The sequence below is a fragment of the Mauremys reevesii genome, linkage group 2 (assembly GCF_016161935.1).
Source record: "Mauremys reevesii isolate NIE-2019 linkage group 2, ASM1616193v1, whole genome shotgun sequence".
NCBI lineage: Eukaryota > Metazoa > Chordata > Testudines > Geoemydidae > Mauremys > Mauremys reevesii.
In genome coordinates, this window is record NC_052624.1 from 146,042,342 (window position 1) to 146,059,566 (window position 17,225).

General features: G+C 48.1%; 2 protein-coding genes across 20 annotated transcripts in view; one reads left to right on the top strand and one right to left on the bottom strand.

Moving 5' to 3' along the window:
- Positions 1–6,658, bottom strand: part of FER1L5 (fer-1 like family member 5) — a 104,783-nt gene extending 98,125 nt beyond the window's left edge. For 8 of the 15 annotated variants that reach the window (XR_005593618.1, XR_005593617.1, XR_005593619.1 and 5 more), the window contains exons 1-5: positions 6,350–6,658; positions 6,097–6,234; positions 4,799–4,854; positions 959–1,050; positions 264–372 (exon numbers count right to left, since the gene is read on the bottom strand). Coding sequence is in view for 12 of the 15 variants with exons in the window: in XM_039522364.1 (XP_039378298.1) it covers positions 264–372; positions 959–1,050; positions 4,799–4,854; positions 6,097–6,181 (342 nt within the window). In the remaining 3 variants the exon portion in view is untranslated. The remainder of the gene's footprint in view (positions 1–263; positions 373–958; positions 1,051–4,798; positions 4,855–6,096; positions 6,235–6,349) is intronic. The other 7 variants (XM_039522358.1, XM_039522360.1, XM_039522362.1 and 4 more) reach the window with 2 other exon arrangements.
- A 3,512-nt stretch (positions 6,659–10,170) lies between these two features.
- KANSL3 (KAT8 regulatory NSL complex subunit 3) overlaps positions 10,171–17,225 on the top strand; it is a 62,702-nt gene continuing 55,647 nt past the window's right edge. For 4 of the 5 annotated variants that reach the window (XM_039523839.1, XM_039523841.1, XM_039523843.1 and 1 more), the window contains exons 1-2: positions 10,171–10,308; positions 11,095–11,380. In XM_039523839.1, the coding sequence (XP_039379773.1) occupies positions 11,166–11,380 (215 nt within the window). In that variant the 5' untranslated portion in view covers positions 10,171–10,308; positions 11,095–11,165. Of the gene's footprint in view, positions 10,309–10,648; positions 10,785–11,094; positions 11,381–17,225 lie in introns of those variants that run through there. The other variant, XM_039523840.1, reaches the window with a different exon arrangement.

Sequence of the window (17,225 nt, forward strand, 5' to 3'; positions counted from 1 at the left end):
TAATGTTTTCCCTTTCAAATGCTTTCACTGTTCCCCCCCTATTTTCTGTACCTATAGTAAAAGGTTAAAATATTGTTTCCTGATGGGTTTGCCATGGTACAAAGCAGGCTGAGATCTCTGCATATTAAACCCTGGACATTTTTGGACACTGTTTGACCTTGGACAATGACTGGGTTACGATAACAACTTTGGCTCATTTGTTGCATCTATACAAGACCACAGGATGCCCCTTCTCTAAAGTGAGGGTTACCCTTCTTACTTACGCCTGTCGGCTGGTGGCCACCGTCCAGAAGGGGCAGGTCCTTCAGGGTGAGGATGCTGCTTGGTTTTGCAGCAAGAGATGTTAGAAATACAGTAGCAGAGCCCAGATCCCTGGAGGATAGAAACATCTGCTTGTCAGTAGCACTAACATTCCCCCCACCAATCCCAGGAAGGGCGTCTCACCCTGATGGACTCAGTGAGGGTCTCAAGGTGTGAGAATGGTAGCCAGTGTTCTGCTTTTAAAGGATAGAGCCCTGTGGCCCAGCAATTAATGCCATACAAAAGACTTGGTTAGACTCCTCAGTGCCAGACTCCACTCTTTGCAGGGAGAGGCGTCCTGGGCAGGGGCAGGTACATTCCAATTGCGAGGGGGTATTTGGGGGGAGAGCAGAATTGTTGCTACTTGGAAATGACCATTTAGTCTTTGTCTTGCCCAGGAAAGGCAGCAAAGCTTAGGTCAGGGTTAGCTGGCATGTGTTGAATCCAAGCTACATGTGACCACGTTCCTAGTTGAGACAAAGCTTTAGAAGAAGGAACAACAAGGTCTCTGGTCTCCTTGGCTGGAAGGAAAATACTGTAGTATGTGCATGGGGATGTGGGAGTACGTGTGGATACACAAGGCTGCAAAAGGATCAAGAAGGGCCCTCCCCCAAAATTGCCCAAGAGGCTCCGTCTTTACTTGCTGTTGACGATTTACCTTTCTGTAGCCAAGTGACCCCACTCCCGGAGTTGTATGTCCACAAAGGAGGCGCTGTCCAGGGGCTGATCACTCAGGAACCACACCAGTGTCTGCAGGGGAAGCAACACAATACACACTTTACCATGCACTGTGGGTCTGATCCTGATCGGACACTGGAGTTACTCCCGATTTACACCGGAGTGACATGAATCAAGCCCTGGAGATGGGCAAGGAGACAAAGAGAAGCAGGTCTAGAATTGTTGCCCAGGTTAAACATAAATAGGTTAAACATAAATAGTGCCCAACCAAGCATTCCAACCAAGTGGGGGATGCTCGTGAGTTTGTAGAAGGAAGCCTGGGCTGGCAGTCAGGAAAACCCCAGACCTTGTGAGAGGGCCTCCAAATCAATTGTGCTACCCCTTGCAACTGCCTGATGAAAAACAGCTGGAAGACCAGTCCCTTGGGGGCTGTTGATTGGCCCCTGTTTCATGTCTGCTCCCTCTGGGTCACTGCTTCCCTGTGGGCTCAGTTTTTACCTCTTCTCTTATTAACCCATGTTGCTCAGTCTGCTATTCTGGGTATGTCTACACTGCAAAGAAACACCTGCAGGAGTGAGTCTATAGACCCAGGCTCACCGGGCTCGGGCTACAGGGCTAAAAATAGCCATGGACACATTTCCACTCGGGCTGGAGCCCGGGCTCTGAAACCCAGTGAAGGGGCAGGTCTCAGAGCCTGAGTGCCAATGTCTACACAACTATTTTTAGCCCTGTAGCCTGAGCCCTGTGAGCCTGTGTCTGTAGACCCAGGCTCCGAGACTCGCTGCCGTGGGATTTTTTTTTGCAGTGTAGATGCACTGTGGCCTGGGGAACTTAGACTCGTAGATTTTAAGGCCAGAAGGGACCATTGTGATCATCTACTCTGACCTGCTGCACAAATTACAGGACACAGAACCTCACCCACCTGTAACAGACCCCTAACCTCTGGCTGAGTTACTGAAGTCCTCAAATTATAGTTTAAAGACCCCAAGTTACAGAGAATCCACAATTTACTCTAGTTCAAAGCAGCAAGTGACCCGTGCCCAGGGGTGAAAGTAACTTAAAGGACTTACCGGTATGCCAGAGTCCTGAGCGGGGGCGTGGCCTCAACCGGAAGAGGCGGAGCCTTTCAAGATTTAAAGGCCCTGTGGCTCCAGCTGTGGCTGGGAGCCCTAGGACCTTTAAATCACCCTGGAGCTACCAGCTGCAGAGGCGGCTGGGAGACCCGGGGCAAATTAAAGGGCCCGGGGCTCCAGCCGCCGCGGAGCTCCGAGCCCTTTAAATCACCGCAGGAGCCTGGCTGCTGGAGCTCCGGTGGCACTTTAAAGGGCCCGGGGCTTCCCACAGCGGCCAGAGCTCCAGGCCCTTTAAATTCCCGCTCGAGCCCGGCTGCTGGAGTTCCGGCGGCACTTTAAAGGGCCTGGGGCTCCCTGCAGCGGCTGGAGCTCCGGGTCCTTTAAATCCCCACCCGAACCCGGCTGCCGGAGCTCCAGTGGTGATTTAAATGGCCCGGGGCTCCTCGCAGTGGCTGGAACCTTGGGCCCTTTAAATCACTGCCACGGAAGCCGGTCCAGTCCGGCACGGCATACTGGCTCTTGCCGGTATGCCGTACCGAACCGTACCAGCTTACTTTCACCTCTGCCCGTGCCCCATGCTGCAAGGAAGGCGAAACACCCCCCGTCCCTGGGTCTCTGCCAGACTGACCCAGGGACAATTCCTTCCCAACCCCAAATCTGGCCATCAGTTAGATCCTGAGCATGTGGGCAAGACCCACTAGCCAGACAGCTGGGAAATTATTCTCTGTAGTAGCTCAGAGCCCGCCCCACCTAGTGTCCATCTCCAACCATTGGAGATATTTGCTGCTAGCACAGATTGGCTACATGCCATTGTAGGCAGCCCCATCAGGCCATCCCCACCATAAACTTATCAAGCTGTCTTGAAGCCAGGGAGGATTTTGCCCCCCACTGCTCCCCTTGGGAGGCTGCTCCAGAACTTCACTCCTCTGATCATTAGAAACCTTTGTCCAATATTGAGCCTAAACTTGACAAATGTGCTCACAGCATGGAGTCTGCCAGGCTGAAACAGAGGCCTGAGGGGGATGCACTGACCTATCGTGACAGAATGCACCCATATATTCACACCCTACACACTAGTGTAATAAACCTTGTACAAAGCATGCTTGGAGGTATCACTTGAAAACTGATAATTTGCTGGTCAGTATTATCATGGTAAAGTGCACATAGTAACATTATACGTAAAGTTATGAACATAAGCTGAAATCATGACTGAAGTATGTTTCCCAGATCAATCTGGAGAGTGGTTAAACCAGTTTCTCAAAGACAAAATGGCAAGCTGACATGCCAGCCAGGTATCAGCAAAGCCAATGGGTCTTTACCTACCAAATGTCTAGTCTTTGGCAAGGAAGGGAAACAGGGACAGAGATCTGCATCTTAGCAAAGAAACAGCATGAAGTCTCCTTCTTCCTGCAGACTGCCTGTCTCCTGGTTTTTAGCTGGGAATGCTTTTCAAAGAGGGACTAAAAACTATAAAAAGGAGGGGGAAAACACTCCAAGGCACCCCCCTCTCTCTCCCTACCCATCTCATTCTCTGAAGCTGAGAAAACAAAGGAAGCAGCCATTGGACTCTGGGGGAGGGGAACTGACATGAAGAGTTTGGTCAGTAATGCTGCTGGAGGCATGTGGTGAGAAACATTGCTTTGGAACTAATATAGTTTGTTACATTAGACACTAGAACATGTTTTATCTTTCTTGTATTTTTCTTGTAAGCCTTTCAGACTTTTATGCCTCATTGCTTGTACTCTCTTAAAATCTCACCCTTTGTAGTTAATACACTTGTTCTATTGTTTTATCTGATATAGTGTGTTTAAGTTAAAGTGCTTAGATAACTTCATTTAGGATGGTAAGTTGTGTGTATATTATTCCCTTGAAGGAATAATGGACTTAATAGATTTGGACAGTCCAGGAGAGGGCTGGTCAGTACAAGACATACATTTCTGGGGGGAAATCCAGGACTAGGGGTGTGCTGGGGTCACCCTGCAGTATAACTATGGCTGGTAAAAGACAGAAGATAACCCAAGTGTCGCTGGCAGGCTGCAGGACGTGCAAACATCTGGGAGTGACTTGCACGCTGGTGGCTGTTTGAGAGCAGTCCATACTGGAAGCTATAGCAGCAAGGCACTGCAAAGGCATCCTAAGTTACAGGACAGGAGTGACACAGCCGCTCACTGGTCTGGATTGTACCCTGGTATATCCCACCCATTCCAATCTTTTCTTTGACCACCCTGTACTTGTAGGTTTCAGATATTCATATGTGGTTCAGTCATGGATTGCAAAGGTTTTAGGGACCTATATGATAAGGTCAGGTTCTAGGACCCTGTAGAGAGCCACAGAGCTGGTGGCAGGTGCTAGGAATAATTTCTGCTAACTCATTTGACAACCAGATGGGAGAAAGCTTGGGCTGAGTTTTCTGTTTTGTTATAAAAACCATAATACATGCAAACCCCAGGAAGATGGTAAATTCAGAGCCATGTGTGCGCACGCACAGGCACATGCTGTGTTAGGAGAAGAGGGGGAACATTTCAGGGGGAGGGATAGCTCAGTGGTTTGAGCATTGGCCTGCTAAACCCAGGCTTGTGAGCTCAATCCCTGAGGAGGCCACTTAGGGATCTGGGGCAAAATCAGTACTTGGTCCTGCTAGTGAAGTCTGGGGGCTGGACTCAATGACCTTTTCAGGGTCCCTCCCAGTTCTATGAGATAGATATATGGAGATACACCTATAACACAACCTGCTCACAGGGTCTTACCTCATTCCAAGTGGGATCCTGTTCCTTCTGTATAACTCTTGTACTTCTTGTGACATCTAAGAGAAATTAGACATACCATGGATTCCCAGCATGCAGCTCCACGGAAGTGGTGGTGTCTGAAAGTGTGTGTGAGGAGGGAACACAGCCCATTTACAGTGTTCGCTGGGTCAGGTCTCTTTTTCTTATGATATCCAGTGTTGACCCCAGCCTGCTTTTGCGGGGAACAACCTTGCACTGGGAGGAATACAGACTGGATGAGTGAATAGGTCTTTTCCATCTCAAGTCTATTTCTTAAATTCATAGATTCCAAGGTCAGAATGGATCACTATGCTCATCTAGTCTGACCCCTTGGATATCACAGACAACAGGGCAGCCCTGAAAGTCAAATGCCGTACAGAAGTCTAAACTTTCAAAAGTTTCTAAGGGATTTGGATGGCCAGTTGCCATCCATTTTATTGAAATCTGGGCATCCAAGTGTCCCAGGGGGCTTTGAAATCTCAGCCTTCTTGTTTACAAATCTACATTTTCTTCTCTTGCTTTAGTTTTGACCTGCTTTGTGCTTCAGGCAGACCCCTTAAAATGCTGCTCTTAGCTCCTGAAGGCACTTCCCTTGGGGAATCCTTGAGACACTCCACCCCCCAGCCCACCTCTACCCCAAAGTCTGTGGATCCCATCAAAGGGGGAGATTGGCCCTTTCAGAGAGAGCAGGGCCAGTGCACTTTGTCACATCAACTGACCCAGATCCAACTTTAAAAGAGGGCACCTGGGCCTGGGGAAAGAGAGGCCAGGTGAGTGAGAACTCAGAGGCTGCCAGAGTCCACTGGGGGGGAGGCAGTGAGAACCTGAGAGGAACTGTCTAAAAGGGGGCCTACAGGGAGAAAAGCTGAGGGGGTAGTGCTCTTGGAACAGGGCACAGAAGCAGGAACCAGGAGCTGCAGGACTTCCCGGGGAGGGGCAGCCGTGAGAGTCTGAGAGGGAAAGGGGGGAAATCCCCTGGGAATTGTAGCCAGGGTGAGATTTTGTTTAAGTTTGGACAATAAACCTGCAGAAAAGATATGTGAGTGTGGCAGAGTCTTTACCAAGATGGGGAGAATCCTGCCTTGTTACAATCCCCAGCTGCACAAAGGGGCTTCTTGTCTTTCTATACTTAGTAGATTCATTTCCCCTGTGCCACCCAGCTAGGAAAAGGAGGCCCTTAATGTCCAGAGACCACTTTGTGATCCTCAAACAAAATGCACCCTAGAAAGGCAAAGGATGATCAGTTATCTCCTGGAAAATGCTGAACAAATTGCTGTTACCTCTGAAGCTGGCAGACACGTGAGAGTCAGGTGTGGTGAATTTTGCAGTTGGGATGTTAGCAGACAGAATGACGAGGTGTAGCATTTCTGTCCCACCTCTGCTGTGGCTCTCCCTTCTTCCCAGCAAATGGCTTTATTCTGCAACGATGCAAGCCCTTCAGTTCTTTCTTATTTCCCCTTCACTCTGCCCCAGCCCTGTTTTTGTCCCACTGGAGCGCTGTTAGTAGTAATAACTCCTGTGTTTACAGCTTACCTCCTAATGCCACTTGGTGGTTTTGTCTCAGAAGTCCTGTCTGTACGGAATGCGATTTCCGTTTCCAGGAAGTACATCAGAACAAGGAGTGACATCATATAGAGGAAAGGGTCAAATAGTGTATCCAGGAAGTGATGCCATAATAGGAAGGAAAGCTGGTCTATGAATGGAAGCCTCTATGTTCAGCTGTTTAATCAGTGATATGTTTTTTTGAGATAAAACCTGAGGTGCTGACCATGTTGGGTATTGGTAGTACCTGGACACTTTCTGGTATCTTGAACAAATTCCCACTCTGGTAGCTGCATTCGGCCTGCCTTTTCAATTGAACAAAATGCTTTGTTCACTATCTGACCTAAAACATTATGTAATGTTGATACGAGTTGTTAAACAATAGCCAAGCTACTCTCCAGAGTTGGCTACATTTAACTGGTGGGCAAATAAACCATAAGCACCCTCTTTCTTAAAATGAAGCTTTGTTCTGTATTTTGAGTCACTTTACTTATTATTAGATCAAGTCTTCAAAATGTTATCATTTTCAGACAACGTCCTTTCATTCCCTGAAAAATGTACCTAGCTAGAGTGTGAGGCTTAACTAATGTTTAAGTGCTTTGAGATCCCTGGAGATAGAGAATAGCAATTAGTCAACAGAAGATCTGATTATTTATTACTGCTTATTTCAGCAGCTTGTGGAAACTTCCTAAGCAGAGTGATAGGCTGCTGGGGACCCATGCAAACCCTGAGGGAGAAATTCTGCCCCCTTGAAGTGGAGGGGTATTTTGCCACTGACTTCAATAAGGCCTGGGTTTTCAGCCTGACCATTTAAGTGCCCTGTTTCTCCTTATCATGGGACGCATCTTGCTTCAGTAGCCAGTTATGTGGCTGAAACAAGCTACATGCTGGTATTTAAGAGCATAAGAACATAAGAGCAGCCAGACTGGGTCAGACCAAAGGTTCATCTAGCCCAGTGTCCTGTCTTCCGACAGTGGCCAATGCCAGATGCCACAGAAGGAATTAACAGAACAGGGAATCATCAAGTGATCCATCCCCTATTGCCCATTCCCAGCTTCTGGCAAACAGAGGCTAGGGACACCATCCCTGTCCATCCTACCTAATAGCCATTGATGGAGCTATCCTCCATTAGCTTATCTAGTGCTTTTTTGAACCCTGTTATAGTCTTGGCCTTCACAACATCCTCTTGCAAAGAGTTCCACAGGTTGACTGTGCGCTGTGTGAAAAAATACTTCCTTATGTTTGTTATAAGCCTGCTGCCTATTGATTTCATTTGGTGACCCTTAGCTCTTGTGTTAGGAGAAAGAGTAACTAACACTTCCTTATTTACTTTATCCACACCTGTCATAATTTTATAGACCTCTATCATATCCCCCTGTAAGCATGGGGACTCACCCTGCAGTGCCTCCTGCTGGTCATCTCAGGAAATTAGCTCTCCAGCCATTGGAGGGCCCACTGCAGGCCAGTGTCCTGCTACCGCTTGGCCCCCCGTGTCCTTCCCAGACCCGGTGCCCTGTTATCTGGGGCGCTGTCCCCTAGCAGTAACCCCTCAGTCTTAGCGACTCCCCAGGGAACCCCCACCCACTATCCTCACCTCACCATACAGCTACTGCCAGTCACCATCTAGCCCCACTCCTTGGGGCAGACTGCAGTGTCAGCCACTCATCACAGACAAGGTTGAATTGGACCTGCTGCCTCTCTCTTTAGCTGGGCTGCCCTTCTGTAACCCCGGTACTGGTCTTAGGCCCTCAGCTAGGCCACAGCCTGGGGGTTTTCCAGGCTGGAGCACCCCAGCCCTGCTCAGCTCCCTAGCAGCCAGACCCTTCTCTCTCTCTCTACAAGCAGAGAGAGACTCCTGAGCTTCTGGCTGCCCTGGCCTTCTTATAAGGCTCGGTTGGTCTGTTTGGGGCATGGCCCCAGCTGCAGCCAATTCCCCCAATCAGCCAGGGTTTTGCTCCCTTCCCGAGCTCCAGCCCTCTACAGGGCTTTTCCAATCCCTTCAGGCTGGGGAGGGTAACCACCAGGGCCATCCAGAGAAGGGGGGACAAGTGGGGCAATTTGCCCCAGGCCTGGCAGCGGTCCGAGTCTTCGGCAGCGGACCCTTCAGTGCTGCCAAAGATGTGGAGCGACTGAAGGGCCCCCCTGCCGCTGAAATACCGAAGACCTGGACCACCGCCGGGTGAGTACAAGCACTGCAGCTTTCCCGCTTTGCCCCAGGCTCCCTGAATCCTCCAGGCAGCCCTGGTAACCACCCTGCTACACCTCCCTTAGTCGCCTTTTTTCCAAATGGAAAAGTCCCAGTCTTATTAATCTCTCCTCATACAGAAGCCGCTCCATACCCCTAATAATTTTTGTTGCCCTTTTCTGAACCTTTTCCAATTCCAATATATCTTTTTTTTTTTTTTTGAGATGGGGCAACCTCATCTGCACACAGTATTCAAGATGTCGGTGTACCATGGATTTATATAGAGGCAATATATTTTCTGTCTTATTATCTATCCCTTTCTTAATTATTCCCAACATTCTGCTTTCAGCTACCTGAAAGGGGGTTCCAAAGAGGATGGAGCTCGGCTGTTCTCAGTGGTGGCAGATAACAGAACAAGGAATAATGGTCTCAAGTTGCAGGGGGGCGGGGGTTAGGTTGGATATTAGGAAAAACTTTTTCATTAGGAGGATGATGAAGCACTGGAATGGGTTACCTAGGGAGGTGGTGGAATGTTGCATCGCACTTGAGCAGGAACAGAGCCCAAGCAGAGAGAGACAGCGTGTGTGTGTATGCATATCCATTTATTCATTTCCCAGCATGCTCTTATATACAATATGGTAGACAATCAATTGCTAATTGATTAATCAAATCAACACAGCTGCAGCTATAACCCATAGGGTAATTATCCTACACACCTGTATCCTATTTACAATTAACTGGCCAATGAGAACAAGCCCAAGGCCAGTCCTTCACACACAACTCCCAGCATAATCAGCTCAGTATCTCACATTCTAATCCCACAGTGGAATCTCATTCCTTAGAGATTTTTAAGGTCAGGCTTGACAAAGCCCTGGCTGGGATGATTTATTTGGTGATTGGTCCTGCTTAGAACAGGGGGTTGGACTAGATACCTCCTGAGATCCCTCCAACCCTGATATTCTATGATTCTAAGGGTTGATGGGTGCTAAAGGGCTTGGGGGGCAGGGAGCTGCCGGTGGGTGCAGATCACATGGTATATTTCAGTCAAGCAGCAAGCACACCACGAACACACACTACTGAGAACAAACTTACTCCTCCTTCACCTGGAGAACTGCCTCACAAAACTCCCACTCCCGGTCACTAGCTCCAATCAGACTGGAAAACAAATACCCCAGGAGGGTGCCCAGAAGATGCGGTGTCATTTCAGTCCCATAACTGAGTCCCTGCTGGTCACTAAAACAATCGGTGAGAAACATGAGCACAAACACTAGACCCCAGTCGGGCTGCTGATGGTGGTGGGGAAAACATCCCAGACCCGCCTTTCAGAAAGGGCCCTAGTCGTACTGCCGAAAAACCGCCCGGGCAGAGCAGACATGGTCTTGTGGGGGGGGTCCCTGTGTCCGGGCGGTGGCCCCAGGCTCGGTGGGGGGGGGGCTGTGTCTGGGCGGGGGACCCGGGGCTCGGTGGGGGAGGGGCGGGGGGGCACCACGGCGCGGGTGTCTCAGGCCCGTTGTCCGGCCCGCAGCTCCCCGAGCGCTGCCCGTGGGGTCCCGCCGCGCCGGGCTCTGAGCGCCCCAGGCCGGCAGCTCCGCTCCGAGCCGAGAAGGTTCCACCCTCCGGGTCCTCTCAGCGCCACCGGCCCCGCTCCGGCCTCCTGCTTCCGGGTCTTGTGGGAGCGGAGCATGCGCAGTGCGCGGGGGCGGCTGAGGCTGCGGCGAGGCCTAGTGAAACGCCGAGAGCCGGGGTGCGGCCCCCCCCCCGCGCGGTGAGTCCCGCCCCGCCCCATCTGGTCCCCCCGTCCTCGCCGCTCTGCCCTCCCGCCCCCACCTAGTTCCCTCAGCGTCCCCGCCCCCACTGAGTCTCCCCACTGAGCCCCGCCCCGCTCTGCCCCCAACACCCCCACTGCCTCTGCCCCTCAGCATTTCCCGCCCCCACCTAGTCCCCCCATTGCCCCCGCCCTACCCTAACCCCAGCCCCCTGCTCTGCCCCCCAGCGCCCCCGCCCCCAGCTCCTCCCGTCCCCCACCTAGTTACTCCCTCCCACTGCCCCCTGCCCTTCCCTGACCCTAGCCCCCTCCCCGCTGCCCCCGCCTTACCCCCAGCCTCCTGCTCTGTCCCCCAGCGCCCCCATCCCTAGTGCCCCTGCCCTGTCCCCCATTCCCCTTGCCCCCCAGCACCCCTATCCCAGCACGCGCCCCCCCCACTCCTCTTGCCCGGGGTGGCAGGGAGGCTGGCTGCCTGGGTGGGTGTTGCAGCAGGGGGTCAGGCTGTGGGGGGCATTAAGGGGGGATTTGGGAGGGGGCGGTGCTGGATGCTCTGCCTGCAGGATATCAGAAGGGGCATGAGGGTACTGGCTTTTTTGACTGAGGGTGTTATGGGGCTGGAGCTGGGTGCAATAACGTGCCACCGGGGTGTCTGTCTCCTGGGGTCTGGTGAGGGGGTGGCTGCTCTTCCTGGGCTTGGCTTTTGTCATTTGTGTTGAGGACGGGGCAATACAGCAAGGACCATTTCCCCACAGCGTGTTTACCACTCTCTCCCATGTTGTCCCACAGCAAGGTGGGCAGGATGAGGAGCCGGAAGAAGCATTTACATTGGCGCTAGAAGTGGGGACGTCCCAGAAGACATGTCGTACCGAGGCAGCGAGCGGGACTTCCAGACTTCAGCCAGGAGGATGGGAACTTCGTTGCTCTTCCAGCTCTCTGTCCATGAGAGAGAGCTGGACCTGGTCTTCTTGGACCACAGCTATGCCAAGCCATGGAGTGCCCACCCCGACGCTAGCAGTGCCCGGCCTACTCGGATGCTCTTTGTCACCCCCAGGAGGCACCAAGACAGCACCATGTGAGCATAGTCTTTTCTGGTGCTACTGAGTTGGTTGGGTTTGGGTCCATGTGTACCTTGGATATTCCTTTCCTGTGCTCTGATGGTTCACTCGTTGCTTTCTGTGTCTGTTTTCAAGGTGCTTTTTAACACATTAGGTAACACATGTTGAAACCTCAGTCTAAGAATATAAGAACGGCCATACTGGATCAGACCAAAGGTCCATCTACCCCAGTATCCTGTCTTCTGACAGTGGCCAGTGCCAGGTGCCACAGAGTGAATGAACAGAACAGGGAATCATCAAGTGATCCATCCCCTGTCGCCTGTTCCCAGCTTCAGACAAACAGAAGCTAGGGACACCATCCCTGCCCATCCTGGCTAATAGCCACTGATGGACCTCAAACTTATCTAGTTCTCATTTGACCCCTGTTATAGTCTTGGTCTTCACAACAACCTCTGGCAAAGAGTTCCACTGGTTAACTGTGCGCTGTGTGAAGAAATACTTCCTTTTGTTTGTTATAAGCTTGCTGCCTATTAATTTCATTTGGTGAACCCTAGTTCTTGTATTATGACACTTTATTTAATTTCTCCACACCAGTCATAATTTTATAGTTCTCTATCATATCCCCCCTTAGTTGTCTCTTTTCCAAGATAAAAAGTCCCAGCCTTATTAATCTCTCCTCATATGGAAGCTGTTTCATACCCCTAATCATTTTTGTTGCTCTTTTCTGAACCTTTTCCAATTCCAATATATCTTTTTTGAGATGGGGCGACCAGATTTGCACGCAGTATTCCAGATATGGGCATACCATGGATTTATATAGAGGCAATATGATATTTTCTTTTTTATTATCTATCCCTTTCTTAATGAGTCCCAACATTGTTAGCTTTTTTTGACTGTCGCTGCACATTGAGTGGATGTTTTCAGAGAATTATCCACAGTGACTCCAAGATCTCTTTCTTGAGTCGTAAGAGCTAATTTAGACCCTATCATGTTGTATGGATGGTTGGGATTATGCTTTCCAATGTGCAGTACTTTGCATTAAGCAACATTGAATTTCATCTGACAATTGTCTGGACAGGACAATTTATATTTGAACATATTAGCTGTAGAAGGCCTCCCCTAGAGAGCACCCTGCTGGGTCTGGTATAGATTTTTAAAACATTAACGCATGCTAACTGAGCTGAGTGGGAAGTTTTCAATTAAATGTTTGTCAGAAAATGGTGTTTTTTTCTAAACTGAAGCTCTTGCGTTTTGAATTTCATCTTTTGAAAAATGTTTGAAAAAATGTTTTGGAATTATTAGTGTGTTCCATTTTGATTTTTTTCAGTTCAAACCAAAAAGTCACTTTGGAATTTAATTCAGTAAAAAAAAAAAAACAACAACTAAAAGGTTGAAATAGAAATGAAACAGTTCAAAGTTGTACATATATTCTGAGGCCACACAGATCATTATGATCATCTGATCTGACCTCCTGTATAACACAGGAAAGAGAACTTTCTCAAAGTAATTCCTAGAGCAGATCTTTTAGAAAATCATCCAATCTTGATTTAAAAATGGTTGGTGGTGGAGAATCCACCATGATCTTTGGCAAATTGTTCTATGGTCAATTACTCTCATTTTTTAAAAAAATTATGTCTTATTTCCCATCTGAAATTATCTAGTTTCTGCTTCCAGCCATTGGATTGTGTAGGCCCTTTCTCTGCTGCATCAGGGATTTTCAATCTTTTTTTCATTTGCGGGCCCCTACAAAATTTCAAATGAAGATGTGGACCCATTTGGAAATCTTAGACATATTCTGCGGCCCCTCAGGGGGCTGAGGACCACAGGTTGAAAATAACTGTGCTACATTGATGAGCCCGTTATCAAATATTTATTCCCCACGTGGGTACTTATAGACCAGTGGTTCTCATATTTTTGTATTGGTGACCCCTTTCACACAGCAAGCCTCTGAGTGTGACCCCTCTTATAAATTAAAAACACATTTTTTATATTTAACACTATTATAAATGCTGGAGGTGAAGCGGGGTTACGAGGTGGAGGCTGACAGCTCACAACCCTTACGTAATAATCTCATGACTCCCTAAAGGTCGCAACACCCAGTTTGAGAACCCGTTATAGACTGCAATCAAGTCACCCTTCAATCTTCTCTTTGTTGTACTAAATAGATTGAGCTCTTTGATGTCTCACTATAAAGCGGGTTTCTAATCCTTTAATCATTCTCATGACTCTTCTCTGAACCCTCTCCAATTTATCAACACCCTTCTTGAATTGTGGGCAGCAGAACTGGACAAAGTATTCTAGCAGTGGTTGTACCAGTGCCGAATAGAGGTGAAATTACCTCTCTACTCCTTCTCCAGATACTGAAATTAAACGTTTCAATTGACTCAATCTGAAACTTTTTTGCACTTTCAATTCATGTAAATTTTCAAGATTTTGACTTTTCACTTAGATTCAGGATGGGAATGTTTTTCAAAATCTCAAAAATTCTCCTGGGTCCGGAAAGTTGTTTCCTGTCCACCTCTGATGCTAACATCACGCCTTTAAATTCTGGTCCAGACAAGGCCTGAAATGCTCATTAAGTCCAGTGAAAGCCTAGAGATCTGCTTAGTAAGTGCTTAAAGTACAATGGCTTTGGTTTGACTAGAGTTTTAGAAGCTGTTAATTTGAGCTAACATCACATCTCTAAATCCTAGACTAAACAAAACCTTTAGGGAGGGATTGGGTGCGAGCTAATAAACTCGCAAACCCCATCTTCACTACAGAATGTCACCATGTCTTGACATGATTGTTGGGCTTGGTAGCTAGCCAGTGCTGAATGCATTTTAGAAGTCTGTGTGTGCAGCAGGTCAGACTGCCTTCAGGCTGATTGTGACATGGTGGGTCCTTCACTGTCTTCAGCAGCATGATTGTTGATGACCATAGTTAGAAAGAGTAAAATTTCCAAGTGCAGACCAGGCCTCCACACATTCCTCCAAAAGGTAGAGGGTTTGGTAGTTCTCAAAAGGTGATGGGACCACTGGAGCAGTCGTGGGATAAGAGAAGGGGATGTTTTATTTTTGTTGCCTATATTTTGCAACCTGGTGTGTCCCCTCTCTTATTTTCCTTTATTGTTTTATGTATTTTCCCTTTGTGATGCTGGAACTGTTTCCTATGTGTATGTGAGGGATGGGTGGATGGAATAAAAGAATCAAGGTCGGCTTGATTATGTTATAGTCTTCAAATGGGGGTGTTTTTAGTGCGGTTCTGCAGGGATTGGTTTTCTGCCTGATGCTGCTAAATATATTATCAGTGATCTAGAAGTAAATGTAAAATCATTGCTCCCAGTGCGATGCTGTGGCCAAAGGGCTAACACGATCCTTGGATGTGTACACAGTACAGAAGAGAGAAGGAGCAAGGAGGTGATTTTTCTCTCTGTATACAGCACTGGTGAGACTGATACTGGAATGGTGCATCCAGTTCTAGTATTTATATTATCACAGGAATGTTGAAAAATTGGAGAAGGTGCAGAAAAGAGCCGCAGAAAATGTTCAAGGTCTGGAGAAAATACCTAACGGGGGAGACTGAAAGAGCTTAATCTTATCAACAAGAAAATTGAGAGGTGACATCATCATCATCACCTTCATTGGGGGGGGGCGCGGGGGGAACCACCAGGTACTAAAGGCCTCTTTAATCTAGTGCAGAGAGGCAGAACCACCACCAATGGCTGGAAGCCGAGGTCAGACAAATTCTAGAAACAAAGGCACAATTTTTCACGGTGAAGGTGATTAACCATTGAACAAACTACCATGAGAAATGATGGATTTTCCATCTCCTGAAGTCTTCAAATCAAGACAGGATGTGCTTTAGTTAAATTCAAATTAATGGGCTTAATTCAGGAGTAACTGGGTGAAATTCTCTGGCCTGTGGTATACAGGGATCAGATGAGATGATCTAATGGTCCCTTTTGGTCTTAAACTCTGAATCTGTGAATACAGATACCACTGGAGGGCTCCCCAGATGATGCAGGGGTCACAGAGCCCTGATCATGTGTGCGATAAATTTACTTGCCGGAATGATTCAGCTTATCTAGGAAAACAGGTGGGATGTTTTCTCCTCCACTACTCAATTGCTCTATGGTGCAGTAACTTCTGCAGAGTCTCTGCTACAACTTGAGCTGCAGAGTAAAGCATCGGATATAGGCATTTCAGTTAAACAAATAAACGCCCCCAAGAAAGTTCAGTAATTTGTATTTCAAACAAAATGGCCCAGCTATGAACAATGGTTAAAACTTGCAAGATTGAAAAGTGTTTTAACCATTGTTTATAGCTGAGTCATTTTGTTTGAATTCCTCCCCCCACTACTCATCCCATTATCCACCCACATACCTTAGCCAATATAATCCAGCATGGACCAAATAAAATTATCACCATGGCTAAACAGCAGAGTAAAAAAAGGCTATTAGAGGCAAAAAGGCATCCTTTAAAAATTGGAAGTCAGATCCTACTGAGAAAATTAGAAAGCAGCATAAACTCTGGCAAGTAAGAGTATGTCTTCACTACCGGCCGGATGCAGCGATCGGTCCAGCAGGGATTGATTTATTGTGTCTAGTCTAGATGCGATTAATCGATTCCCCGAGCACTCTCCCATCGACTCCTGTACTCCAGGCAGAGTCGACGGGAGGGAGCGGCAGCAGTTGACTCACCGTAGTGAAGACACTGCGATAAGTCGAACTAAGGATGTCGACTTCAGCTACGTTATTTACGACTAAGGGGGAAGAGGATACAATAGAAGTCTATAAAATCATGAATGGTGTGGAGAAAGTGAATAGAGAAGGGTTATTTACACTTTCTCATAACACAAAAACTAGAGGTCATCCAATGAAATCAATGGGCAGGAGATTTAAAACAAAAGGAAGTACTTCTTCACACAACACACAGTTCATCTGTGGAACTCATTGCCAGCAGCTTCTGTGAAGGCCAAAAATTTAACTGGACCCAAAAAAGAATTAGATTAGTTTGTGAAGGGTAGGTTCATTAATGACTATTAGCCAAGATGGTAAGAGATGCAACCGTATGCTCTGGGTGTCCCTAAACTCCTGACTGCCAGAAGCTGGGAGTGGACAACAGGGATGGATCCTTCGATAAATTGCCCTGTTCTGTTCATTCCCTCTGAACCATTTGGCATTGGTCACCATCGGAAGACAGGATATTGGGTACGTGGACCTTTGGTCTGACCCAGTGTACCTGTACTTATGTTCTTAAACTGTATGTGAGCCATGTTACCAAACTGCTACCACCTTGGGCCATTGGAGGCCCCAGTGGGGCTATGAAATCTGCAAGCATGGACCCCTGCATGTATGGCATCTCGCTGACTTGTTTGGAATGTGTCATAGACACACAGGTGTGTGCTACAGGATCTGTGCCTGTGACTGAAGTGGGTTGGGGGAGACAGAATCAGAGAATATCAGGGTTGGAAGGGTCCTCAGGAGGTCATCTAGTCCAACCGCCTGCTCAAAGCGGGACCAATCACCAACTAAATCATCCCAGCCAGGGCTTTGTCAAGCCTGACCTTAAACACCTCTGAGGAAGGAGATTCCACCACCTCCCTAGGTAACCCATTCCAGTGCATCACCACCCTCCTAGTGAAAAAGTTTTTTCTAATATCCAATCTAAACCTCTCCCACTGCAACTTGTGACAATTGTTCCTTGTTCTGTCATCTGCTACCACTGAGAACAGTCTAGATCCATCCTCTTTGGAACCCCCTTTCAGGTACTTGAAAGCAGCTATCAAATCCCCCCTCATTCTTCTCTTCTGCAGATTTAAACAATCCCAGTTCCCTCAGCCTCTCATAAATCATGTGTTCCAGCCCCCTAATCATTTTTA